Source organism: Leopardus geoffroyi, chromosome D1 (assembly GCF_018350155.1).
Source record: "Leopardus geoffroyi isolate Oge1 chromosome D1, O.geoffroyi_Oge1_pat1.0, whole genome shotgun sequence".
Lineage (NCBI taxonomy): Eukaryota > Metazoa > Chordata > Mammalia > Carnivora > Felidae > Leopardus > Leopardus geoffroyi.
The window spans coordinates 113,453,510-113,478,117 of record NC_059329.1 but is presented as its reverse complement, the minus strand read 5'-3'; the positions used below and the strand labels follow the sequence as shown (position 1 = coordinate 113,478,117).

At 67.6% G+C, this 24,608-nt stretch overlaps 1 protein-coding gene and 1 long non-coding RNA gene across 2 annotated transcripts; one reads left to right on the top strand and one right to left on the bottom strand.

Annotated features, from left to right (window-relative positions):
* Window positions 1–1,170: 1,170 nt before the first annotated feature.
* Window positions 1,171–6,346, bottom strand: LOC123602084. Its single transcript, XR_006714356.1, has 2 exons — window positions 6,115–6,346; window positions 1,171–1,521 (listed from the first exon to the last, which is right to left on the bottom strand). It is a non-coding gene; the product is annotated as an uncharacterized LOC123602084 (long non-coding RNA).
* A 141-nt stretch (window positions 6,347–6,487) lies between these two features.
* Window positions 6,488–24,175, top strand: SLC22A18 (solute carrier family 22 member 18). Its single transcript, XM_045486301.1, has 10 exons — window positions 6,488–6,631; window positions 8,988–9,085; window positions 9,843–10,003; window positions 10,354–10,486; window positions 17,680–17,798; window positions 18,478–18,585; window positions 19,381–19,481; window positions 21,614–21,715; window positions 21,917–22,037; window positions 23,945–24,175. Exons 1-10 carry the CDS (start codon window positions 6,488–6,490, stop codon window positions 24,121–24,123), a joined length of 1,266 nt encoding a protein of 421 aa, XP_045342257.1. The 3' UTR covers window positions 24,124–24,175.
* Window positions 24,176–24,608: the final 433 nt, after the last annotated feature.

Genomic DNA, 24,608 nt, shown 5'->3' with positions numbered 1-24,608 from the left:
CTGGCCACTCTAATGCCGGCAGCATGCACGTGGCACAGGGGTTGGGGCAGGGGACGAGGTAGGGGGCACTGCCTGGCTAAGCCACAAAGCTTTGGGCTTTGGAGTCAGGCACGGCAACTGCCTCTTCCTGGAGCTGTGTGACCACGGACAAGTCGCTTAACCTCTCTGTGCCTCTGCTTTCTCCCCTGCAAGGCTCCTGAAGAGTCTCGGGGGCCGTGTCCACACGTGCCTGGCGCGGTGGCCAGCACCCTCCCCGTGGCCACTGTCTCCGCACACCTAGAGGGGTGGCCGAGCACGGCGCAACACCAGCGGCCCCCTCCAGCTGCCACTGTCACGTAAGCTGGACATTTGCTCTGAGTGCAGGGCCGTGGGCTGGTGGGGAGACTCAGACCCCGACGCCCCCATCACGTGCCGTTCCCTAATAACCCGTAGGGCCCGGTGGAATAGTGTTCACACGCTGGGCAGTGTGGACAGTGCCACCAAGCCCTCCAGAGCCCTGGGGGTCCGTGGGGCACAGGTCCCCGCGACTCTGCCCGGCGCTCAGCAATGTCTTCGGCCAGCCCCGGCTGGTCGCTGGTCGGTACGCAGCTGCCGTCGGCACACCCTCTCTGTGCCGGGCAGCCCCGTGCGTTATCTCACCGAATCCGCCCAGACCATTTCACAGATGGGGAAACTCTCTCAAGAGGACGAGCCCCTTGTCAAGAGCTGGTAAGTCCCGGAGATGCCAGCCTGCTGGGGCTGACTGCAGGCTCCCCCCGCCGCCCGGGCTCCATCTATCCTGAGCACACTGGCTGCTGGGTCCTACAGATGGGGCCTCCCTGCTGAGCCCCTCCCCCAGATGCTCTGGATTCTGACTTGGGGCAGACAGTGGAGCGAGTGGCCGCCTTGGGTTGGACATCAGCCACAGTAGCCTGGAAGTCCACTGTTGGCCGTGGGTCCTTGAACAGGCCCTCCTCCCCGAACGTCCAGTCGGGATCCAGACCGGGAGTGTTTCCCTGGGGCCTGGGGGGGGGGCGCGGGGGGCCTCCCCTCCAGGGGCTTCCAGGCTGGTGGGTGGAGTCAGAAATAGGTGAATAAACCAGGGCGGGGTCCATCCACGGCCTGATGAAACCGGCTTCAGGGAGGATTCTCAGGGTGAGTCCGTGGGGGGAAGGGGCTGAGATGCTGGGGTCTCGCTCATCTGCAGTTTATCAAACGTGTGCAATACCCAGCCGTCACTGGAGCTGAGCAGGGGACCAGGGGCCCGGGGGCGGGAGGCGCCAGGGCCCCTAGAGTCCGGCCCAGCCAGGTTCCAGGGCTCCCAGAGCACGGAAGACAGGCTACTGTGTGTGGCCGTCCCCAGCACAGACAAAATACCCAGGCTCCCTAAGCGCCATCCAGGCAGGCGGAAGTGACCGCGGGACAGCCGGGGGGCTCTCGTGTGGGTTTGTGACTTCTCTTCTGGCTCCCTGGAGGTCCTTCCTGCTTCTTCCTGGATGGCTTCTCCATGAAGTTCCCAGCGGGCAGAGGTTCTGGAAGACACTGGATGGTCAGAACATGGCATCGTTCCCTCCGGCCGGGGGACGAGGCAGCAGGACAGCGGAGGCCGTGCCGGGGGGACCTAAGAGGCGGGCACACTCCGGGCCCCTCGGGCATGTGCCTGTGGGGGGGGGGGGGGGGCGAAGCACCGGGAGCACACGAACAGGAGCGTGTTCCTGCCATTTATTCTGCCTCAGTTTCCCCACCGCAGCCTGGTGAGCAGGTGTGGGGCCCCAGCCCCAGCTGCTCTGAGTCCTGCTCTCCTGGACGGTTCAGAGGCCTGCCTCTCCCTGATTCCAGGCTGCCCTTCTGCCCTCTCACACCCCCTCGGAGGCCCTTGCCAGGCCAGACCACAGCTCCTGGCCACTTCCGCTCCGGCCTCCCCTGGTTGGACACCCCTCCTTCGAAGCTGTTTTTCTCCTGAGCACGGAGGTCAGGGCAAGGCGTCCCTCTGGGGGGCTGGAGGTAGGGCGCCCATGACCTTGTGTTCCCATCTCCATGCCGCTACCCCTACCCCAGCGCCTTCCCTCCTTCCTCTGGGCCAACTTCCAGCATGAGTCTGTCTGGCCTGCAGGGACCCATAAAGGGAGAGTGGCCAGCCATCCTGGTTTGTCTAGAACTCTCCGGGTTTTTCCCTGGAAAGCCCCATGTCCCAGAAGCGCCTCAGTCCCGGGCAAGCTGGGGCAGCGGGTGCCTCACGCCAAGCCTGAGTTTCCCCAGACAGGGTCCCCTGTTCCTCCTCTGCTCTGGCGGGAGGAAGGGGACATAACCTTCCCACCCGTCACGGGGGGACCCCAGGTCTCCAGTCTGCGAGCCTCCTGCCACGGGCACCTCCAGCATCCTCCACTGGCTGTCATGAGGGACCCCCGCCGCAGCATGAGGGACCCTGCGTCCCAGCACACAGCCAGGGGCAGAGCAGGGCTCAGTGCATGCAAGGTGTGAGCTCGTCCATCCCAGGCCTCTGCCCCCGAGCAAGCTACTCCCTCCTTCCCCCTGACTCTGCGGTCCCTGCATCACTAGAGGCCCGTGGAGAAGCCCCCGGTAGCTGGCAGAACCTCCCCTCTAACCCAAGGCCCAGTCCCCTGAACCCACCCGCAGGGTGAGTCAAAACTGACCTGGCACTCAGCTCAAGAGACCCCGCTTTGGACACGGGCCAGCCCCGCCCAGGCCCCAAGCCCAGGAGCCTACTCACAGACTCCAGCTCTAGAATATTCCTTGGCACCTGCCAGCCCAGCCCCTCCTATGGCACCTGCAGAGGGACTTGGCCCTCTGAGACCCTTAACCAGGCAGCCTCTGGGATGAAGCTGACAAGCCGCGGCCGGGCCCCCGATGCCCACAGCCGGCCGGGGTGCCCCTTGTAAGGCTAGGACTCCAAGAACAAGTCACCAAGTGGGAGTCGGCATCCGACACCCTCTCCCAGCTGGGAGGGGCCCCCGGAGCCCCCAGCACGGACGCCGCTGTGGGGGTCTGGGCGCCCTGCTGGTCGAGGCCCAAAGCTGCGCCTGGGTGGACAGCTCCCCCCACCCCGCCCCCTGGTCTTGGTCCTAAACTGGCCAAAACCCTGTGGGCATCCCCGAAGAGGTAACGTTTGAGGTGGGCCCTTGGGAAATAGAGTAAGAAACACTCAACCCACGAAGGGGCTCATCCGCCCAGGACGAAGCCCCCGTCAAAGCCCCGGCTCGGGCCACAGCCCCAGACCACACTCTCCTGCACCCGCACACTGACCCACGTCTCCACCCACCCGAGCGCAGAGTTCCAGCACATTCTCCCTTGAGAAACCCTCTGGGCTCCCGGGGCTCTCACTGCGGGGGCTCTCCCGGCCACGCCCAGTCCATCAGGACCGCCCCCCGGGGGTGAGCAGCTCCCCACCCCCCACCCCAAGTCCGCGGCCCCCTCACCCTGTGCCTCCCCCGCCCAGCCCTCTGGAGCTCCCCAGGGACCCCCCCTCTACCGAGAGCTGGCCTCACCCCTGCTCTCCAGAATCTACTCTTGCCCCACACACGCTGACACGGGCTCTCAGTAAACAACCCAAGCCTGGCTCACCCCTCTGCCTCTGTTCAGCCTGGCTGGCCCTGCCCGCCCCTGGCTCATCTTCGCTCATCCTTAAGACTCCTTGGAGGCATCACCTCCTCCGAGAAGCCCTCCTCCCTAACCCCAGCCCTGATTCCTCCAGTGGGCCTGGATCAGCCTCACCCTGCAGCCTGTTTCTGGGAGAGGCAGGTGGGTGGCTGGGTTGGCCCTGGGGCCGGAGTGTGTCCCGGGGGGAAGTGCAGAGCGTTTGTTGAGTGGCTAAGCGAGGGGGGTTGGCTGCTCTGGAGAAGGAGGACCGGGGCCGGGGATTCCAGGGTTACGGGTGCTCCTCTCTCCTCGCCCAGCCCAGAGGGCAGTTTTCCCACACTCCGGGACCAGGAAGCGCCCCGCCCACACTGAGCCAGCTTGCGACAGATCCTCCGGCAGCCCCGATCCCTTCGGCCCCGACCAGTTCCCAGCCTCCAAACGTCCTGCTAGAAGCAGGAGGAAGGGAGGGGTGAGTAACCAGCCCCTTCCTGCCCACCCCGCGTGCTGCTCGGTCCCCTCAGCCTCCCCGACCTGCCCTGGGGCAGAGTGGGGACTCCCACCCCACCCTCTCCTGCCTCTTTACCCACAATTCCTGCCTAGAGAATCCAGAAGGAGCCAGATGATGTCCCAAGCTCCTGGCCAGGTCTCTGGGGAGCAGCCACAGGCCCTGGGGTCCCATCCCCCACCCCCACAGAGCACAGAACCACCTGAACGCCAATCCTCCTCCCAGGGCTGTTGAGTCTAAGACACCGTGTCCCCCTACTTCCCAGGCCAGGCTTTCTGTGCAGTTCTTGCGGAAAAGCACTGCTGGTGCACCTGCCCCAGCTCGGGGCTCTCAGCACAACTCCTGAGCCTGACAGAGAACAGGGGACACTGTCCTCAGATACAAACACGCCGCCCCCCCCCCCCCGTTTCCACTGTCTGGACTGAGCTCTTCCTGAAACCCAGGCCCACTGTGTGGGGGGGGGGGGGGTGGGGGGCGGTGAGCCGCTCCCCCCGCTGCCCCGGGGCCCACTAGCCTCTGCCCTGAAAGGCCCCGACCGCAGGCCGCGGGCTCCCTGGCTCTGCCCCGAACAGCCGGACTTTGGTCCCCGCCTCCCAGCCCTCGCCGGGCACCGCGGGAGGACCTGGCCCGGGAGCCTGGTGCCCGGCGGCTTCCCGCTCTGCTCAGCTACAGTTAACACAGGCAGAGGGGACTTCACATTTGGGCCTATGGTCTGGCTCTGGGGGACAAGCAGCAGAGTCCTGGCCCGGTGCCTTACCTGGGGTACTGTGTCTGACCCCGAGGCCGAGTGCGTGTACTCCCGAGGATTCCAGCAGGGAATCCTGGGGACCATAAGCCCCCCTGCAAGCCCCACAGACAGACGGCTTGGAGCCAGGCGTACCTGCATCCGGGTCTCTGGCGGCCCGGCCAAGGGGGTACAGTTGCTGCAGGTGCGAAATGAGGACCAGCGTCCCCTGATCGGCAGAGGAGGTGGGGAGAGGGCCCAGGAGCCGTTTCCAGAAATGTTCCTGTCCCCTCCCCGCCCCGCCCCCGGCCCTCCTCTGGGTCTCCGTGCAGACCCCAGGGAGGGGGCAGGCCAGACAATGAGCCCTGCGTTCCTTTCCCTCCCTCCACCCCTCTCCCCTCCTCTCCTTTCCAGCCCCTGGCTCCCGTCCCTCTGCCCACCCCATGCCCCGACGGCTCTAAAAGTCAGAGTTCCTGCCGCCCCACCCGAGTGAGAGCAGGGGCTGTGTGGGAAGTGGCGGGGCGGGGGGCAGGCTGCTACGCCCCTGGGCCTGTAAGTGGAGGTGAGGCTGGGGCTCCCCAGGGAGGGTGGGTGCCCCAGGTCACCCCAGGAAGGCCAGAGTCCCAGGTTACCCCAAGAAAGCTGGTGCCGGGTCACCCCAGGAAGACCGGGGCCTCGGGTCACTGGGAGAGCTCAGGTGCCCGAGCCCAGCACTGGAAGGGCCAGGCCGGAGCTTCTCCGGGGAGGGCTCACCCCGCTGGAGCGGTGCCCTAGGGCCGGGCAGGCACCGGAGCTCACTGTGGAGAGGACGCCCCTGACCAGGACCCCTTGCGGTGTGGAGCCTGTGAGCGGCCAGCTGACAGCCCCTGACCCGCGGCTCTCAGCCTCTAGCCTCCACCCCCCAGCCTCCCCGAAGCGGGAGGGGGAGGGGGCCAGAAGGTCCAGCCCCGGGTTTCCTCCTGCCGTTGCCCAGCCCCACTCCCACCCCTGGACCCCAGGCTCTGAAGGCCACCCTCGGGGCTCAGCTGACAGTCGGGTGTTAATTTGGCGACACTTTGTAGAGGCCTCCCTGGCCCTACAAAGTCTAGTTTCTGCCAGTGGGGGGGGCTAGAGGGCACACAAGGCCTTGCTCTGTGCCCCGCCCCACCCTCCGGCCACCCCAGAAGCCCCCTTGGGCTGGGCGAAGGGTGTCAAGCCTGCCTCTGGAAGCCGCCCCTAGCGGTGAGGGGTCCACCGTGGGCCTGAGGAGCCCCTCGCCTGACAACAGGGACCCAAAAACATCAGCCCCATACATGCAGGGGGCACCTACCTGAACTGCAGTCAGCACCCATCCGGGCCTCTAAAATGGGGCCTCCCTCTTAAAATGGGGTGCTGGTGCCTTCCTGCATGGGGCACGTGGGTCCCCCAGCTTGACTCAGGCTAGGTTCCGGGGAGCTGTGTGCCCAGAGCCCCAGAGCTGGCTGGGGAGGAGCCTAAGGTCACACAGCACGCGGCCGGAAGCCCTCCCCGGGGGTCCTGCAACACTGGCCTCTCCCACAGGCCCTGTCCCAGAGGTGAGCGCCGCCCGCCTCCCGCCCCGTGACTCAGCACCCTCGCCGGGCACCACAGGACTTTTGCCCCCTGCGCACCGTGCCGGCCTCCTGCCCCGATCCGTCCAGGCTCTCCCGCCGCACCTGCCCAGGATGCAGGGAGCCGGAGCCCCCAGGCGCCGGGGCCCCTACTCCAGGGAGATAGGCGCTCTGGGCCGTCCCGGGGTCATACTACTCACCTATGCGCTGGTGACCCTGGGGCTCACCTGCCTCTTCATGCGGTTTTCCATCATGCCGGTGAGTGCCCGCCCTCAGCAGCCTGGCCGCCAGCACGGCCGCACTGTCCCCCTCGGCTTCCATCTGTGCCACGGCGGGGCCCCGGGCGTGGGGTCGGTGCTGCCCGAGCCACCCACCACACGGAGCTGAACAGGTTGAGGGACCCGGGGACCGTGCTTCCCGGTCCACCCGTGGGCACTTCCTGTGCCCTGGTGCACAGCCAGCCCTGCCCCGTGGCAGTGCCCCTCCCCCCGGCCGGCCTGGCTCCCGCCCCATTGCCCTATGGATCCACCCGCCGGGACACCTGCTCGGCTCCCGTCCTTCCTGCGCTCGGGCCTCCGCTCAGGCCTTCTCCGCAGCGAGCCTCCCCTCCCAACCCCTGCCCGGACCCTCTGTCCAGGTCCTGCTTGGCCAGTCTTCCTGCCCGATGTCCGCACCCCACATCCCGCCGCATGTCTCCCCGACCGGGACCGAGAGGGCGGGGCTTGACGCATCACCTCCTCTGCTGCCCCCACCCTCCCGGCCTGGAGCGCTGCCTGGAGGGGGCAGGCGGTTGGTTAAGCGCCACGGTCAGCACTCAGGGCCCGCCCGCCCACTCTTCATCGATCCCACCTTTGCACCCTTGCTTATTCATTCAACAGACCCGTGTGGGGCTGGCCGGGCTCCCACCCTCTCAGGGCAGCAGCACCCGGGGTGGGGGGGGGGCTTGAAACGTCCCAGAGCCCCTTCTCTGTCTGGTCTGGGTGGGGCCATGGCACAGCCACTAAAGCCCCCCAGGGGATTCCCGTGAGCGGACTTGTGCCTGGGGATCTGGCTGGGAGGGGGCCGCTGTGGGCACGGCAGGAGCCCCCAGCCAGGTGACGAACCCTAACCCCTGCCCCAAAGCCCATTTCCCTTCTCCCAGACAGCCCGGTCCAAGCCCTGACTCCCTTCCTTAGCGGCCAGGTGGCCGGGGCGGACGCCTTGAGGTCCCATCATGAAATGGGTCACAATGTCCCTCCCTGGAAGGGTTGGTGCAGGGAGCGACGAGAGAACAGTTAAAGGCACAGAGCAAGGGCGGCTCTCCCGTGGATGTTGTACGTATCGTTCAACAAATGCCCGTCGAGCACTTACTGTGTGCACCCTGTTCTCAGAGCTTGGAACACAGCGGGCAGGGACTAAACCATCCTTAGACTGTGCTGTGCGTAAGATCCTGAGGCGTGCGGGGGGTGCTGGGGCTGCCCACAGACGTGTGGCGGCTTTGGGATCAGGAAAGCCTTCCTGAGAAGGCGGGCTTAAAGGAAACAAAGAGCAAGCCTGGCTAGTTAGTGCAAAGGCCCTGGGGCAGTAGTGAGAACAGTGCAGCTAGAGAGGAGTGAGTGGAGGGGAGAAGGAGGGAAGGCCAGAGAGAGAGGCTGCCAGGACTCCAGGAGGATGCTGGCCGCGGGGAAGGCCTCGCTGGCCTCAAGGTCTGTGAAGGGTGAGCCCGGGAGCTGCCGATGTATTGAATGTGGCTGTGCAACGGTTCATGATTTCGAGCCCCGCATCAGGCTCCGTGCTGACAGCGTGGAGCCTGCTGGGGATTCTCCGTCTCCCTCGCTCTCTGCCCCTCCCCCACTTTCTCTCTCTCAAAAATAAATAAACATTTAAAAAAAAAAAAAAGAATGTGGCTGTGCAAGAAAAGAGGGGTTCAGGGAAGACACCGGGGTTTGGACCTGAACCCTTGCCGGGGTGGGGGGGGGTGTCAGCAAGGGAGCAGAGGGGCCGGTCCTGGGGGGAGGCCATGGGGAGTCCGTTCTGGATGTGCTGCATTCCAGATGCTTCTGGACATCGAGTGGAGAGCCAGCGGCAGTTCAGGAGAGAGGTCCCAGGACAGCAGCTGTCCTGGGGGCCCAGCGAGGCTCCCTGGAGTGTCAGACGCAGAGCAGCAGGAAGACTGAGGCAGGAGGGCGAGAGCCTCCAGGGCTCTGGAGAGACACTGGTCGCTGCCTTTACCTCCCCAGGTGGGCATGGCTCCAGAGGGGCCAGGAGAGGCTGGAACCCACAAAGAGGAGGCCTGTGTCGTTCAGGGAAGATACTGCAGTCCACGGGGCAGCTTTGAGCGAACGAGGCTAAACCGGTGGGGGCTGGGCCCCCCCCCCACCTGTTTGAGGTGCGCCCCGCAGAGGGGAAGGAGGGCCAGCCGCTGCCTGTTAGAGCCTGGCCCCAGAGGCCCCGTGGTCTCCTGGCTGTGGGAGACGCAGCTGAGTCCCAGGCCCCAGGCCCCTCCCAGACCCACCGCAGACTGGTCAGAGCAGCTCCCTCCCGCCCAGCCCGGGGCCACCTCTCCCCCTCCTCACCCTCCGGGGACCCTGGATCCAGACCCTGACCCTTCCCATGGGCCCCCCTGTGTCTGCAGTACCTGACCCGGAGGCTGGGCCTGGACTCCGTCGCCTTCGGCCACCTGCAGACCACCTTTGGCGCGCTTCAGCTGCTGGGCGGGCCCGTGTTGGGCAGGTACCGTGGGGCAGGGAGTCTGGGGGCCCTCCCCCCAACGATGACCCGGGCCTGCCCCTCGGAGGTCAGGGGCTGGGTCGTGCCAGCCTCTCAGACCGACACTGGGCACAATAGTCCCTTTCATGCCGGGGACCCCTGCTCCCCGGGGCCCTGCCCGCCTCTTCCACGAATTCTGGTTTGTGGCCAAAGAGGGGATTGTCCTGGCAGGGCTGTCGTGGCTGGAAACGTCCAGCATTGCCGAGCTGGGGGTCCCACCAGCGACGCCCCTGGACCCCCACACCTCCACCGGCCTCAGCGCTGCTGGGGCCTCGGGCTCAGGGACATGAGGGCAGACATCCTCCCGCAAGCCCTGGGGTGGAGATCCACGTGGCAGGCGTCAGATCTTCGGGGGAACTGTCCAGAAAAGGGGCTCCAGAGGCGGTAACGTCGGACCGAGCAGGGCTCCCAAGGGTTTCACGGCCCTGCTCGGAGGCCGGGTGGAGACAGGGCAGGAGCCTGGAGACACTTTCTGCACAACACACACGCACCTTGCTCCCTTTGGAGCCCGCAAGGTGTTCTCAAAGGGAGCAGGAGGGCCCTGCTGGGCCAGACACCCCCAGGTCCCGAAAGCTGACCCACTGGAAGGATGGCGACACTGAGGCTCCGAGGCGAGACCCCTGCGGCCTAGCTCCTCGGCAGCCCCAGGGGGCGGGCGTCAGGGGCAGAGCTGGCAGGACCTGCTCGGTATCTGTGAGGATCACAGGTTCGGTTCCCCCAGGTTCGCCGACCGGCGCGGGGCTCGCGCGGCGTTCACGCTCGCCTTCCTGGCGTCCTCTGCCTTCTACCTGCTCCTGGCGGCCGCCTGCAGCCCTGCCCTGCCCGGCGTGGCCTTGCTCTACGCCACGCCCTTGCCTGTCGCGTTCATGCAGGAGATGCCAGGTAGGGCCAGGCGGGGGCCCGCTGGGGCTGCGGGAGGACTGCGGGTGGGGGTGGGGGCTGAGGTCACGACCTGAGGGAGGTGCGGGGCGCGGGTCTCCTCTGGGTACCAGTCTAGGCCAGGGAGCGGGACCGAGGTGGGGGGGGGGGTGACATGGGGACGTGGCCTGGGGGGCAGGTGGCTGAGGGTGGGGGGGCGTGGCCTGTGCAGGTGCGGAGTAGGTCCTGGGGGGTGTGGACCAGGCGGCCTTGCGCGGGGCAACCTCAGGGTGCGGGGCGGGGACTGAGCCGTGCGGCCCCCTCGCGGAGCCCCGAGCGGCCTAGGCCTGAACCGCGCCCCACCCCGCACCCAGTCGCGCAGATGACCATCGCGGACCTGTCTGAGCCCCAGGAACTGCCCGCGGCCCTGGGCCGCCTCGGCCTGTGTTTCGGGGTCGGCATGATCTTTGGCTCACTGCTCGGCGGGACCCTGAGCGCCACGTGCGGGTGAGTGGCCGAGGCTGGAACCAGGCCGGGAGGTCGGGGGGGCGGGCCAGGAAGCGGGGTGCGGGTGCTGGTCGGGATGGCCGAGACTGGGTGGGCCCGGGCCGACCACCTCGCCGGGCCTCGGTTTCTCCGTCTGCACGTTGAACGTCTTGGGTCCGGTGTGGGACGGTCAGCAGGGACCCACGCGCCACGCGGTGGGCGGGGCTGGAGGGGGCGTGGCTAGTGAGCGGGCGGGGCCGGAGGGGGCGCGGCGAGCGGGTGGGCGGGGCTGGCAGGATGGACAGGGCAGGGACGGGAGCCGACCCAAGCAGGTGGCGCGGCCCGTGCAGTCCCGCAGGGTGCGCGCCAGGGCGGCACGGAGGGCACCCGGAGGTCCCAGGCTAGGGGGACGCACGCGGCTGGCCCGGGTCACATGAAAACCAGGCCGGACCTGAAGAAATTGGACGGCAGGCCCTGGAGGCGGGGTCCCCGGACGACCAGCGGGCATCCTGCGATGGGGGTGCTGCGGGCAGGAGGACTCGAGGGCAGCCTGTGGGCGGTTCCGTGACTGCACAGAGCCGTCTGCACCTGCAGTCCTTGGAGTGCCCCCTGGGAGAAGAGAGGAACCTTGAACCCGGGACACCGAGCCCTGGACAGGCCCTGCCAGGCGTGGGCGGGGAATCTCACTTCCGCTGCCCCACCCCCATTCCTCCTCCCTCTCCCCAGCAGCCCCAGCACCCACTCAAAATCGGCTTCTTTCATAGGAGTGGACCTTGCTCCTTGCCTTCCTTCGACTCAAGTCTTTGCTTTTGGTCTGGAATGTGGGTGCCCAGCTGTGGATGGGAGGCCCTGTGCCAGCTGGGGACCCACCCGTGCCGGCCTTAGGGAGTTGCCCTGGGGCGCTATTCAGGACAGGAACCTTGCTGGTCTCTGAAGTCACACACACACACACAGAGGAACACACACAGGCACCTCTGCTGACAGCCCTCCTTCCGATCTCGGATGAGCCTGTGCTGGCCCCTGGGCCTCTGGGGGCATCGGTCTCCCCAGGCTCCCCCAGTGCCCCCAGACAGCCCCCAACAGTGGTAGATGCAGCGGGTGATGGCTGATCCGCAGGGACGGGGGAAGGGGAGGGTCCCGTGGCCGGCTCCACCAGCTCCCCACCCCAGGATTTTCATCAGAGTCTGGGGTGCAGATGTCTGTCTCCACGGAGCCCCTCAGCCAGGAGGCTGCGGGGGGGGGGAGGCAGAATTCCTTTCATCTGCTTCCTCACCGGGATTTATTGAGCACCTATTAGGTGCCCTGGGATTCCAGGTTCTGGGATACCGTGGTGGCTAGGACAGGCCGGGTCCTCGGATGAAATGAAAATGATACGTATTTCTAAAGTGTCGGGGTGAACTGCCTGGTGGGAGAAGTAATACAGCGCGATCGGGGGCCAGACAGACGGGTGGTCACCAGGGTGTCACCTGCGGGAGGTGAGGGGGGCGGCAGGACGACCAGGGAGGCCGGTGTGGATGGAGTGGGGAGCAGGGAGGGCAGGGAGCCGAGGTGGGCAGGAGGCAGGGTCTGCCTCGGATTTGCTGACGGCTGGGATGTAGGTGTGAACCCAAGGCCACGCCTGGACTCTGGGGCCGGCCTTGGGGGGGAGCCGTGAACCTTGCTGAGGTCTGAGCCATCCGCCATGCCCGTGGCAGATGGGTCTCCGTCGGGCTGAGTCTGGTGCCCGTTAGGCCCTCCAGGCAGCTATGGATCGGGCAGCTGAGTGAGGGGACCTATAGTGAGCAGAGCAGGGCCGTGTCCTCAGGCGGGTGGTGTTTAAGCCCCAGGCACGGGTTCAGCTTGAGCCCCAAGCCCCGAGCCCCAACCTGCCACTTCACATTAGAAGCGGGGTCAAGGAGGAGGTACAGTGAGGCCGAGAAGGGAAGGAGATCCAGGAGAACATCCGGAAGCCGAGAGGCGTGCAGGTCAAGGAGGGGAGGACCCTTGGCGCTCCGAGGGGCGGCAGTGACCATGGGTTCTGCCTGCACATGAGCCGCTGGGGGTGATGGGAGCCTCAGTCGCTAGACCAGGAGCAAGAGGAGGAGAACCTCTGTGCTCCCGGGGAGAAAAGGAAGAGGGTCGAAGGGTGTACGGGGCGGGGTGTGGGGGGGGACGTCTGGGCGTGAAGAGTGTGCGGGAGAGGGAGAGGCAGGGCCCGGAGGAGCCTCCCCGCCCCCACGCTGCCCCACCTCCCTGGACTCAACAGCCAGGCGCCTGTTACCGTGGTCACCTTGACAGGCGCCCTCACCCGTGAAATGGGCCCACCCTCGCTCGCTGTGGGGCCTGCGACTGTGCCCGTGCCTAGGACCACCCCCCAGCCCTCCCCCCCACGCCCCCTCTTGTCCCCCCCCCCCAACCCCCCTCTCGTCGTCACCTTCCTGTTTTCCGTCCCAGCTGCCGACCCAGGAGACACCACTCACTGTCCTCTCCCCTGGGCCTCCCCCAAGATTGCCTGCGCCCCTGCCCTCGTGTTCCGGAAATATCCATTCAATTCCCTGCCTTCTTTCATCCCGAGATCGCAGGTGCTTTATAACCCTATGCATCCTCTGGTGGGAAAACGGAGGCCCCGGAGAGAGTGAGCCTCCCCATCCAAGGCTCGGGGGAGGCGGGCTCCCGGACCCCGAAGCCCCGTGGCGAGGGCCACATCCCGCCTTCCTTCCTTTTCCTCGGTGAAAACCGAGGCACATTGCGAGGGCTCCCTGGCTGGCCATCTTCCTGCCTCCCGTGCCCCGGTGACCCCTCCCCCAAAAGGCATCAGCCGTGTCCCCCACCTCCGGGAGCAGGTGAGGGGAGAGGAAGTGCCCTTGGCAGCCTGCGGGTGTGGGGCGGGCACCGGTAGAACTGGTTTCGGCTCAGCCTGGAGCTCTCCTACCCAGGGCCCAGGCCCTGAGTCACTTAGCAGGTGGGGGCCGCTCGGTGACTCACGGCCCTGAGCCCAGCGCCTCACAGCCTGGGGAGGCCTCTATCACGCCCTTCCCACAAGTGCGCCCTGGGCCTCGGCGGTAGGCAGCACCAGCCTGCGGAGCCCAGCTGAGTCAGGTCCCGGGGGGGGGACGGGGGGGGGGGTCCGGGGGTCCCCGTCGAATGTCGAGCCAGCCCCCAGGCCTGATGGCTGGAGTCAGCGTGGACAGGCTTCCCCCGCCGAGTGCGAGGCTTGGGCTCCGTCCCCTGGAAGGGGTCGGGATTTGGACAGATGCCCCCGAGGGTAGCAATTCCTTTCGGCTCGGGGGGGATTTGGGCCCGGCTGGGGGCTGGGCCGGGCAAACTGACACGGTGCCAATGGTGTCACCGTCACTGGCGGCCCTCCTGGGCGCTAACGCGGGAGAGGGGCCCCGCTCTGGCCCCAGGGCGAGCTTTGCCCGGGGGCGCTCGGCGACTCCGAGGGGATTTATTATACTCCTTATCTGCAGCCCTGAAGACTGGGGACTCCGTCTCAGCCTTTGTTCTGGCCGGGGAATAGGAAGCCCTCATCCTGCTGACAGAGGGTTTCTGCCCGGGTGACACGGCCGCTTCCCCTGGAAGTTAATGAGTAAACACACTGGGACAGGAGTGACTCATGGGTCAGCCAGGCGGCCTGTCCCACTCGGTGCTCACGATGGCTCATTGAGGCCGTGCGGGGCCAGCCCGGTGTGCGGCCTCCCCACCACAGGGGGCCACAGAGACCTGACCGAGAGACCCTGGGTTTTCCGGGCAGCGGGAAATACAGCACAGGGCCCACCTGGCCAAGAGCGAGCTCAGCTTAGACCCGAGAAGTGAGAGAGAAGGCAGCTACTGAAGGTGGGGCTGGGACAGTGTTCCAGGCAGAGGGGGAGCCTGTGCAAAGGCCCTGGGGCAGGAAAAGGCCTGGGGCTTGTTCGGAGGCCTGTGTGGGTGGGACTGGAGGGATCAGGTGCTCTGGGAACACAGAGGGCTGCAAAGCGTTAGGCCAGACAAGGCTTTTAGGCCTTTTTTCTGGGACCCAGAAGCCAGAGGGAGGCTGAATCAGGAGTGGCCCCACAAAGACTCCCATTTTCAGACATTGTTCTTGCCGCACTATCATGGGATGTGGATGGGGCAGGGCAGGGGGACTTCACCCCAAGCCCCAGGCTGGACGTCCAGTGACTCTCTGGAGACCCTCACAGCCAAGCGTCACATGAGGCTGGGCCCCAGCTGACCCCAGCCTGCCGTCCGGGTTGGATAGGAGAGGGCGGTGCCACCCGGGAGGCCCTGCGTCCCCTGGGCCAGGGGAGCCACAGAGCAGGAGGGAGGGTGGCCCAGGCTTCCCGAGCACTGTCACCCTGTGGCCAGTCCACATAGGGTGGGCCAATGGCCCAGCCCACCGCCCTCCTGATTCTGTCGGCTTGGCAAACTCCAGGCCCTCGAGATAGAGGTGAGAGGTGGCGTTTATAGCCTGCACCGTTTGACCAGCGTGGGCAACCAGCCGTGACGAACGGAGGCCGGTGGGCTGGGCTCCAGGACGGCCAGGCGGCCCCCGGGGACCCGTGCCGCCCGTGGGGGATGGGGACAGGGTGTCCCCGGGGAGGGTGGCCCTCATTTGCATCTGAGGAAAGGAAGTCACCCAGCAAGGTCGCCACCGGGAAGGGCAAAGGGACAAAAGACTGGTGCCCAGAGTCCTGCCCGGAGTCCTTTCCCGGCCTTCATCCCTCCAGCCTCCCGTCCGTCCAATGAGCCAACAACCACGGCTCGCAGACGCCCCTCGTGATCCTGCACAAAGGAAGCAGGAGGCCCCCAGCAAGGGACCTGATTCTGCCTCGTGCTCAGGGGCGCACTGACCCGAAGGTCCCTGGGGAGGGGCGTCGAGTCTCGTCCGGGAGGGCAGAGCAGTGCCCGCCCGCCTACCCGGTGGGGGCACAAGGCCAGAAAGGGCTGAGAAGTCCCTCCACGCAGAGGCATGAGGTCTTTCCGGCATTTTGTCCTGGGGGAGCTGGAAGGGGGCCTGTGGCGGGGGTGGGTGGAGGAAGGACACTCCCTCCCTCCGACGTCCCCTGGGAAGCTGTGGCCCCTCGACTCCTTCCGGGGCCCCCAGAGTCCTTATGTTTCCTTCGGTTTACCAGCTAGCACGCCGGAGTGGGGGGGGGGGGTGAGAGCCCACAAGAAGGGGCCTGGCTCTTTGCCACCCAGCCCACACTTGTCACCAGCCTCCCAGAATAGCCACCTAAGTGGCCGCCTCTGCTCCCACGAATTTCCGGGGCATCTGGCAAAGAAAGCAGGCTCTGTCCCTGCCCCCCAGGCCCTGCGCAGTGACATGCGGGTCCTGAAGAAAGGGCCCTTCTCTCTGGGGACAGCCACCGGGCCCGGGGTGTCCCTGCCCACGTCACAGATCAGTTCAGGGGGCTTTGGTCCGTGCTGGCCTCGTCCCTCCCCGGGGCGTCAGTCGGTGGGAATTCCCGTTCATTTGGAAGCCTGGTGCCCAGAAAGCCCGAGCGCCCACCATCCCCGGCAGTGGGAGTCGGCCGGGGGCCCTGACATGGGCCACTGAGGGGGGGGGGGGTCCGCAGCACGTGCAGGCTGGACCAACTGTGTGCGCCTGGGCAGGTCCCGGCCGGGGACACGGGGCGGCCCCGCCCCCACGCCTCACTGACCCCACGGGGAACAGGGCCTCTCCTGGCTGTGGTTGCCCACAGGAGCCCTGTGTGTGTGTGTGTGTGTGTGCCTTGCTCGTCTGCGTGTGCACACGTGCAGCCGTGGGGGGCGGGGCGGGGGCACTCAGCTTGTGGCTGGCCTCGCTCGGAGAGCAGGGGACACCCACCCCCCTCTCGTCCCATGCTGTGCGGCCCTGAGCGGGAGCTCCGCTCAGGTAGGCGTCAGGGCTGCGTGCGGGTGAACGGCTCTCACCTGTTCCGCGGTCTCGGCTCGGGGTCCCGGCCAGGCTCAGTCGTCCTCAGGGCCAGGTGTGTCTGCAGGAGCGAGCCCCTCTCAGAGGACAGAGTGCCCCCTGGGGAGGACTGCCGGGGCGCACGGAGACGGGCTCCTGCAGGGTGCATAGGAGCTCCCGCTGCCGCTGAGGGGAAGGGCTCTCTGGCCAGGCACCAGCCTGGAAGGGCCGAGCAGCCTGGCTCAGTAAGAGGCTCCCACGTGTTCCTCCCTCCGTCCCCCACCCCCGGAGGGGGCGGTTGGCCCGCAGGAGGAAACGGGGACGGTCACGAGGGCTGGCCCCAGGGCCAGCGTTGTCAGGTGACGTGGGGTCACCGGAGGGGTCAGGGCCTGAGTTTCCACCCGATGACCCACAGCCCGGAAGGGTTTTCTCGGAAGCTGAGGGCCCTCCCGAGTCTGGGTCCTCGATGCGGCGGCGGGCAGGAGGGAGGGCATCCTGAGGGTGGTGCCCAAAGCCCCTCCCCCAGCCCGGAATGTCCCGCCCCCCAGGTCGAGGGGGAACAGGAGCGCTCCCCAGGAGGGAAGGGAAGGAGGCGTGCCGGTCTCCACGACACAGAGGAGGCCGCGCGGGGTCCCATGGTCTTCGTGCAGGTGGAGCCGAGATGCAGACCCGAGCCCCGGGCCCGCCCCTGCACCTCGGGGTCGCCGGCACCCCCTCCTGGCGTCCCGGCCCCAGTGCCGCGTGGCGTGTGTCTCCCCATCAGCCCCCAGGGACAGAGAAGCGGCACCTACAGGGACAGTCGAGCCGTCCCCCACCCCGGGAGGCCCGTCCAGTCCCCGCAGAGGGAGGCAGGGCCCTTCCTCTGGGAACCCGTTTGCTCCTCCGTCCAGGGCTGTGCAGGGAGATCCCCGTCCAGACACCGCCCGGGGCTGAGGCGCAGGCCCCCAGGTGTCCAATGCCCCTGCCCCGGCTGGGTGCAGCAGGAGCACCGGGTCGGCCCCTGGGGGTCTTCCCACCCCTCGACACCTCCTGGGAGAACCCCCGCCCAGCCCGCCGGGGCTCACCTCCCGGGCTCGCGCTCAGGGACCGGGGCCCACGTGCTGTGGCTGCCGAAAGCTGCCGCTGCAGTGTGACCGTCGGACACGGTGACGGCTTCGTCTGCCCCTTCAATGAATGCGCCCTGAGGGTCCCGTCCCCTCCCTCCAGGTCACAGGCCGTGGGGACATGGCTTGGGGGGGGGGGGGTTTGAGCGGTTCTCAGCTGCTGAGACCTCATTGTGGCTGAAGGGGCCGGTAGGGGCCGCGTGTGGTGCCCACGGCCTGGGACCCACGTCCTGTGTGACCACTACTGTCGCCCCCAGGATGCAGTGCCCCGCGACTGTGGCTCTGGTGGCCAACCTCGTGGGAGCTGTCCTCAGCTTTACCTTTATCCCCGTTAGCACGAAAGGAGCCAGTGCTCACGACCGGGCGGTCCCCGCAGGTAAGCCCCGCCTGGGACGCCCCGCCAGGCCGGCCCCCTCAGGGACATGGTACCTGGACGCCGGGCGGGTATGAGGCCTGAGCCCTCCGCCTCCCCAGCCAGCACCCCGGGCCTCCCTGCAGGGAGAGTCGGCCAAGGCCAAGATGCACGACAGTGGCTTCCTGTCTGCTGGCGGGGGGGGCGCGGGCATCAGAGAGGCTGAGGCTGGAGGCAGGAGAGATGTAGGGGAGGCCCGGGGAGGACGGGAAGGACCACGGGGCAGGGTTAGCCAGGATCCTGAGTCCCAAATCGCCAGGTGCCATGGTGCCCACGAGCCACTGCCTGGGTCACAAGGGCTGGGGGAGCCAGGGCCAGGCCAGGGCGCCCGACAGCAGAAGCACTGTGTTTCCGGAGCGCCTCCTAGAATTCGGGGGCTTCAGGGTCAGTGGGGGCGGAGGGCTCAGCCCTAGGAGCGTGATGAGCTGCCCGGTGCCCCCAAAGGGGCCAGCGAAGGGGGGTGCCGGGACCTGTGGGCTCCCGAGCCCACGAGCAGGTGCCACGGCCAGAGGGAGGAGTATCTGCTGAGAGCAGGTGCCGGCATGGGTGCGGGGTGCTTTCCCGGACCCTGCAGCACGGCCGAGACCAGGTCAGGGAGCTGGAAATGGGCTGAGGCCTGCCCAGCCTCTCCGGGTCCCCCCAGGCGGACCCCAGGCCAACGTGTTTGACCTGAAGGCCATCACCCGCCTGCTGCTGCAATCGGGGGTCCTGCCCGTGTTCCTCATCAAGGTGGCGTCCAGCCTCCCCTTCGGTGAGTCCCAGACCCGGTGCAGCTGAGAGCTCGGGGCCGTGGGGAGGGGGCCTGCGGTCAGGGCGTCCCCCTTCTCCGCCCTGTATCCCGGGCCGCACGCTTTCCCCTTCACGCGCGTCCTGGAGAAGGGGCGGCCCCCTGGTTCCTGCCGAGTGGAGGGAGGGAGGGAGGAGGGGAAGGCGGTGCCCCATTCCCTGCAGCCCCGCAGGGCCCCCCTCACGCACAGTCCGAAGTGCCCTGTGCTTGGCAAGCCCCCCGGGGTCCGTCCGAGAGCAGGGGAGGCGGTGCGTCTGAGACGAACCCTCAGGGGTGCCCAGCACCCACCTCCAGCCCCCGTCCGGGGTCCTCTCCTTGGGGGCAGCGCAGAGAACAAACTAGCGAGGCTTCGTGCTGGTGCCCCAGGGCTAACCCCTCACCCGCAGGGCCTTCTTGCAAAACGGTGCTGCAAATCTCGGGGTCGGGGCACCGGGGTTGAAGGCTGAGTCAGGGGACCGCCTGGCTGGGCCGGCGCCTGGAGACTCCGGTCCGACTTCAGTCGAAGGGGCCTTCGGGGGCCACCAGTGGGTCCGGAGTCAAACCCTTTCACACGGTCGGCCCCGGGCCCCCCACCTCCTGACCGCCTTCGCACAGGATGCCCTGGGCTCCCGCCCAGCCACGGGGTAGCCTCCGGCACCTTCCTGCGCACGGGCTACATCGGTCCCTGGGGCCCCGCTCCCCGTGCCAGAGAGCCACCAAATCACAGGGAAGGCCACCAGGGCCCCACGGTCACCCGCCCTCCCTGAACCCCCCTCCCAGGGCTCTTCATGGTCATGTTCCCCATCGTCTCCATGGACTTCTTCCAGCTGGATGCCGCCCAGGCCGGCTACCTCATGTCCTTCTTCGGGCTTCTCCAGATGGTGAGTGGGTGCCGGGCACGTGGGGCGCGTCTCAGACGCAACGGGCCCTGCAGGGCGCTGCCCTGAGCGCCTGCCATCGCTGTTCCGTACCGTTAGCTTCCGGCTGCCCTCCTGTCCCCGGGGGAGTGTGCCCTCCCCTCCCTGCCCGAGGCAGCCACCAACGGGCCTGCACCCGGCTTGCACACTCGTCTGCCCCGGAGAGGGGAGGGAGGGGGCTGGTACCCAGAGGAGGCCGGCGAGCCCCTGGCCTCCTGTCTGGAAGCATGCGAGGGTGCACGGTCCTCCGAGTGTGCAGCCGGGCGCCCCCCAGCAGAAGGACAGGGCGGGAGAGAGCTGGTGACAAGATGCGGGCAAGTTCCTCGGGCCCTTGGAGCCCCGGCCTCCTTGCCCATCAGGCGAGTGACCCCTGTGGGGTGGCTGGGCCGATGAGGTGAGCTAACCCCGCAAAGCTCTTAGAAGAGGAAGAAGCCCCACCCAAGTGACGGTCACTCGGTCCTTGCGAGGCGCCCTGAGACGGGCAGCCGCCTTCCGGTGGTACGGGGCGGCCCGTCTCCCAGGCCCCAGCTCCTCCGGGGCATCTGCACCAGGGCCCAGGGCGCAGGGACAGGTGGCGACAGCCGGAGTGCGGGAGGGGCTATTCTGGGACCGTCTGAAGGGGAGGGAAGCGCGTGACATTCCCAGCTCCTCCTGGGCATCTGCTCCCCACGCCTCTGGGCCCAGGACGGGTCTCACCCCTGGTGCGAGAATAGCAGCCACAAGGGCAGGAAGGCCTCAGGGCTGCTGCCGCCCGGCTGGTGGGCCACAGACTGGAAACAATGATAATTCTCCAGAGCTGGGGACCGCGGGCTCTAAATGGCCGCTCCAGCCCGCCTGGGCCCTGCCCTGGAGACTCCCAGACCCAGGAGACCAGGCCTGAACCTCTGCGAACGCCAAGAGACCCCCTAAGACCCTCAGGGACAGACGCGGGTAGTTCCGGCCTGGCCCGGGGCAAGGTGCCCGATGGTGACCCCGCCCGAGACGGGCCTGGGGCTCCAGCACCGCTAAGGACGGCGGGCGACCCCCGGGGGCAGCTGAGGCCCCAGCTGCGTCTGGAACCTCTGCGGGCAGAGGGTGGGGTTTTGTGTCTACAGGGGGAGGCCTGAGGCCCCCTCTGCCAGTCCCCTCCCAGCCCCCAGCCCCACGGGGTAGGGCCGGTCACCGAGGGTCTCAAGAGGCAGCCTGGGCGCCCCCACAGCTGGGCTCCCACCTGCTGCCTCCCTCCGCAAACCATTTCCTGCCCCACCCCGAAGCGTGTGGGCTGCAGCCTGACCCCAAGGGGACCACGGCATCCCCCTCCCCGTGGGGGGCGTTGGGGTTGGGGGCTGGGGGCAGTGGCAGCCCAGACGGTCCTGAGGGATGGCGTCACCACCCCAGCGGACTTGCAGACCCCCGTCTGTCGCAGGCCGTCCTGCGAGAGCCCCCACGTGGCCCTCACGTCCACCCCAGGCACGGTGCCACCACAGTGGTGGGAAGCGTCCATCGTACAGGGCTGGGGGAGACAGAGATAAGCCCCCGACCACCCTCATCTCATGTGCCAGGGGTGATGAGCTGTCAGAGGAGAATAAGGGTCCTCAGAAGGGCAGAGGTGCAATTTTAGATGGGACAATCGGTTGGGGGGGTGGGGGTCGGGAGGGGCTGTAAGTGCAAAGGCCCTGGGGTGGGGAGCACGCCAGCTGCTGAGCTGCCTGAAGCAGCAGACTGGGCTCGGAGGACATGTCGGGGGGGTCCGCAGGGCCAGGAAGGACCTAGATTTACTCAGACTGGGGTGGGGGCTGTGGAGAGGGTCCACGCAGAGGAAGCTGTTGCCCTCCCCGTAAGCCGCCTGTGAGCAGTTAGTCGGCCTTCGCTTGATGAAAATGTGTTCATCACGCTGGAAATAAAGGACACAGGATCCGTTTTGGAGATGACTGTCCGGGTGTATGGGTGCCGACGTGCGGTGCCCAGGCCACCCCGCCTCCCGAGGACCTGGCCGCTTCGGGACCCGCCCTTCTCCTCCAGCCGGGTGGCTGCTAGGGCTGGGAGGGGGTCCCCAGCTGTGGGGGGCCGCCCCCGGCCAGACCCCTCCCAGCCGGCCTCTCGCTCTGTCTCCCCAGGTCATTCAGGGCCTGGTCATCGGGCGGCTCAGCCGTCGCTTCTCGGAGAGGGCGCTGCTCCGGGCCAGCGTGCTGGGCTTCGTCCTGGTGGGACTGGCCATGGTGAGCACTTTCCTCGGGGCCGCACCCCACTGACAGCGGGGTCCCGGGCCCATCACCCCAGCCGTCTGCACATCCCAGGCTGCATGTGAGCCCCAGGGCCCCCTCCCCCCGGGGCCGGCTCTGTGGGGCTCCGGGGATGGGCCCTTCCACGCCGGTCCTGTGTGGCCCCCCCAATCCCGTGGCCTCCCTGTCCCACGCCAGGCACTGATGTCCGACGTCCTCCACTTCTGCCTCCTAATGCCGGGCCTGGTCTTCAGCCTGTGTGCCCTCAACGTGGTCACCGACAGCATGCTGACCAAGGCCGTGTCAGCCGCAGACACGGGTGAGCCAGTGAGGGGCAGGGGACCCCCCGGGGCCTCCTCTCTGGGAAGCTCTCTGGGCAGTTTTGGATGGAGCAGCTCCCCCGCCTCCCCAATTTCAGGCTGGGTCTGCCCAGACCCAGTGAGTACTGAGTGGGGTGGGTGGCCCTGGGTCCAAGTGGCGGGGCGGGGGGCGGGGGGGGGGGGCTGCAAGATGGCTCAGGTGAGAATTCTGGCCGCCACCAGGCTGGACTGGGCCTGGGGGGTGGAAAGGGGGCTTCTCGGAGCTGCTGTCTGGCTGGGCTCTGAAGCAGGGGCAGGATTTCCCTATAAAAGAGGAAGGGGAAGATTGGAACATTCCAGGCCAGGACCCGGCTCAGCGAGGTGTGGAGGGGGTTGGAACTGAAAGGCTCCTGAAGAGGCCAGTTAGGAAGACAGCCCAGTGGGGCCAAGCGTGGTCAGCACAGGGGGCTGCCAGGCCGGGAGGTGGGGTCCCCCCTCCAGCACGGGGTGGGTCGGGGGTGCACGTGCTCCCTGAGTGAGTGGGGGAAGGCACGCAGCCGGTTAAACCCAGAAAGCCCCCAGCGCCCCCCCCCTCCCGTAGGACACGGGTGTCCCCACACAGGGGATCCCCCAGCCCTCACTCTGTGCCCAGCGTTCTTTCCAGAGGCCTACAAGCCTCCTGTCCAGACTCAGCTCCCTGCCCCTGCCCTGCCCCCGGGGGCAATGGTGCAGGTGGCCTCTCGGGCTCCTGTGGCTGGTTGGGGTTGAAGAACATCCCAGCAGGCTAGAGAGCCCACCTGACTGGCCACCCCTCCACCCCTGGCTCCAACTCTAGCCGCCTGTCTGCCAAGGGGGGAGGGGCAGGCTGAGCTCTAGAGGCCGAGATGGGAACCCGATGGCCGATGGTTGCAAGGTCGCACCTCAGGGCTGCTTCTGGTCCGGGGAGGCCAGGCAGGGCCCGGAGGGCTTCCTGGAGCGCTGGACCGGCCCCCAGGAGAGGCCAGGAGGACGCCGGGGAACGAAGCTTGGAGAGATGGAGGCAGGGCCCGGCAGGGAGGAGGGCGGGGCCGCACCTGAGGCCCCGCCCCTCGGCTCAGAGGGACCGGGGAGCTGGTTCCCAGAGCCAGCCTGGGAACCCGAGACCACAGAGGGGGCGGTAATTGCTCCCGGTGTCTGCAGGGCGTGTGGGCGATGGGAGAAGCCGCTCTTAAATTTCCCCCACGCCGGGCCCTGGGCCCAGGCGGGGCCGGACCAGGCCGCTCCCAGCTCACCCGGCGGGCTCTCCAGCAACCTGAGCGGAGCGGGGGCCCTGAGCCCCTGGAGCTGGGGACCCTCTGGGCACATGTCTTGACAATACACGCACGCACACACAGGACACAGCTGCCCGGAGGGGCCTAGCGACAGGGGAGTCAGGTAGCTGGGGGCAGAGGCGGCCAGGTGAGCCCGGGGAGGACGTGGGTGCAGGGAGGCGGGTGGGCTGCCCCTCGAGGGCCCCCAGGACCCCGCCCCGGTCCTGCGGAGGGCATCCTCCAGTCGGTACGAGGGTGGTGGAGGCTCTGGGGAGCCTGCCTTGCACCCCAGCCCCAGCCCTCACTCTGTGGCTCAGGAGGATCTCCCCCCAAGCCCCCCGTCCCCAGGTCAGGGAGGCTCTCTCCAGGCTCAACCGGCCTGAGAGGGCGGGGCCTAGCCCCTGACCTGTGGCTCCACTCCGGGGCTCCTCCTGGGCTTGGGAACTTTCTGGGGCAGGGTGCAGGCACCCGTGTGGCCCCTGAGTGGCTGGGTGGTCCGAAAAGCACAGTCTGGGTGGAGGGAGCTGGGCGATCAGACAGCGGACAGGGTCGGGGGCGGTGAACACGGGAGACCTGGGCTGCGTCCGGGAAGCGGGTGGCCAGGGCAGCCTGACTTGCCGCCCACCCCCACCCCTCAGGGACCATGCTGGGCCTCTGTGCCACCGTGCAGCCGTTGACTCAGACCCTGGGGCCCACCCTGGGCGGCCTCCTGTACCGCAGCTTTGGGGTCCCTGTCTTCGGCCACATGCAGTTTGCCATCAACCTCCTTGTCCTCCTCGTGCTCTGGAGACAGCCTGTGGCCCGGAAGAAGGACTGAGTCCGGTGACCAGTGGCCCCAGGGCACAGACTGGCAATAAACTCTTCCAGCCCGAGTCCTGCAAATTCCCATGGGTTAAACAGGGGACCTGGGGGTGAGCCACGGAGGGACGGAGGGTCAGATGCCGGAGAGCTTCCTGGAAGAGGGGGCGTGCAGCCGGGCCCCAGGGCTCTGGAGAGAGCCTGATCACCCAAGTTGGCCCTCCCCCGCCTGGAGCCCGTCCCACGAGGAGTCCGTCCCCAGCTAGGAGGCCCCCCTGTTGCCGCCCAGACAGCTCTGCTCAAACCCCCCGAGACCGGAGCTGTCCACCCGCCCCCAGTCTTCCACCGGCTTGGCCTCGGGGCCGAGCGCGCTGCCTGCTTGCTTGCCCTTGTCAGTCACCTCACGTGAACGAAAACAGGTTGTTTTCAAAGATGAGGAGTTTGAGGCTTGCAGAGAGGCCCAGGGAAATGGCCCGCCAGCGGACCCAGGCCCAGGGAGCCCCT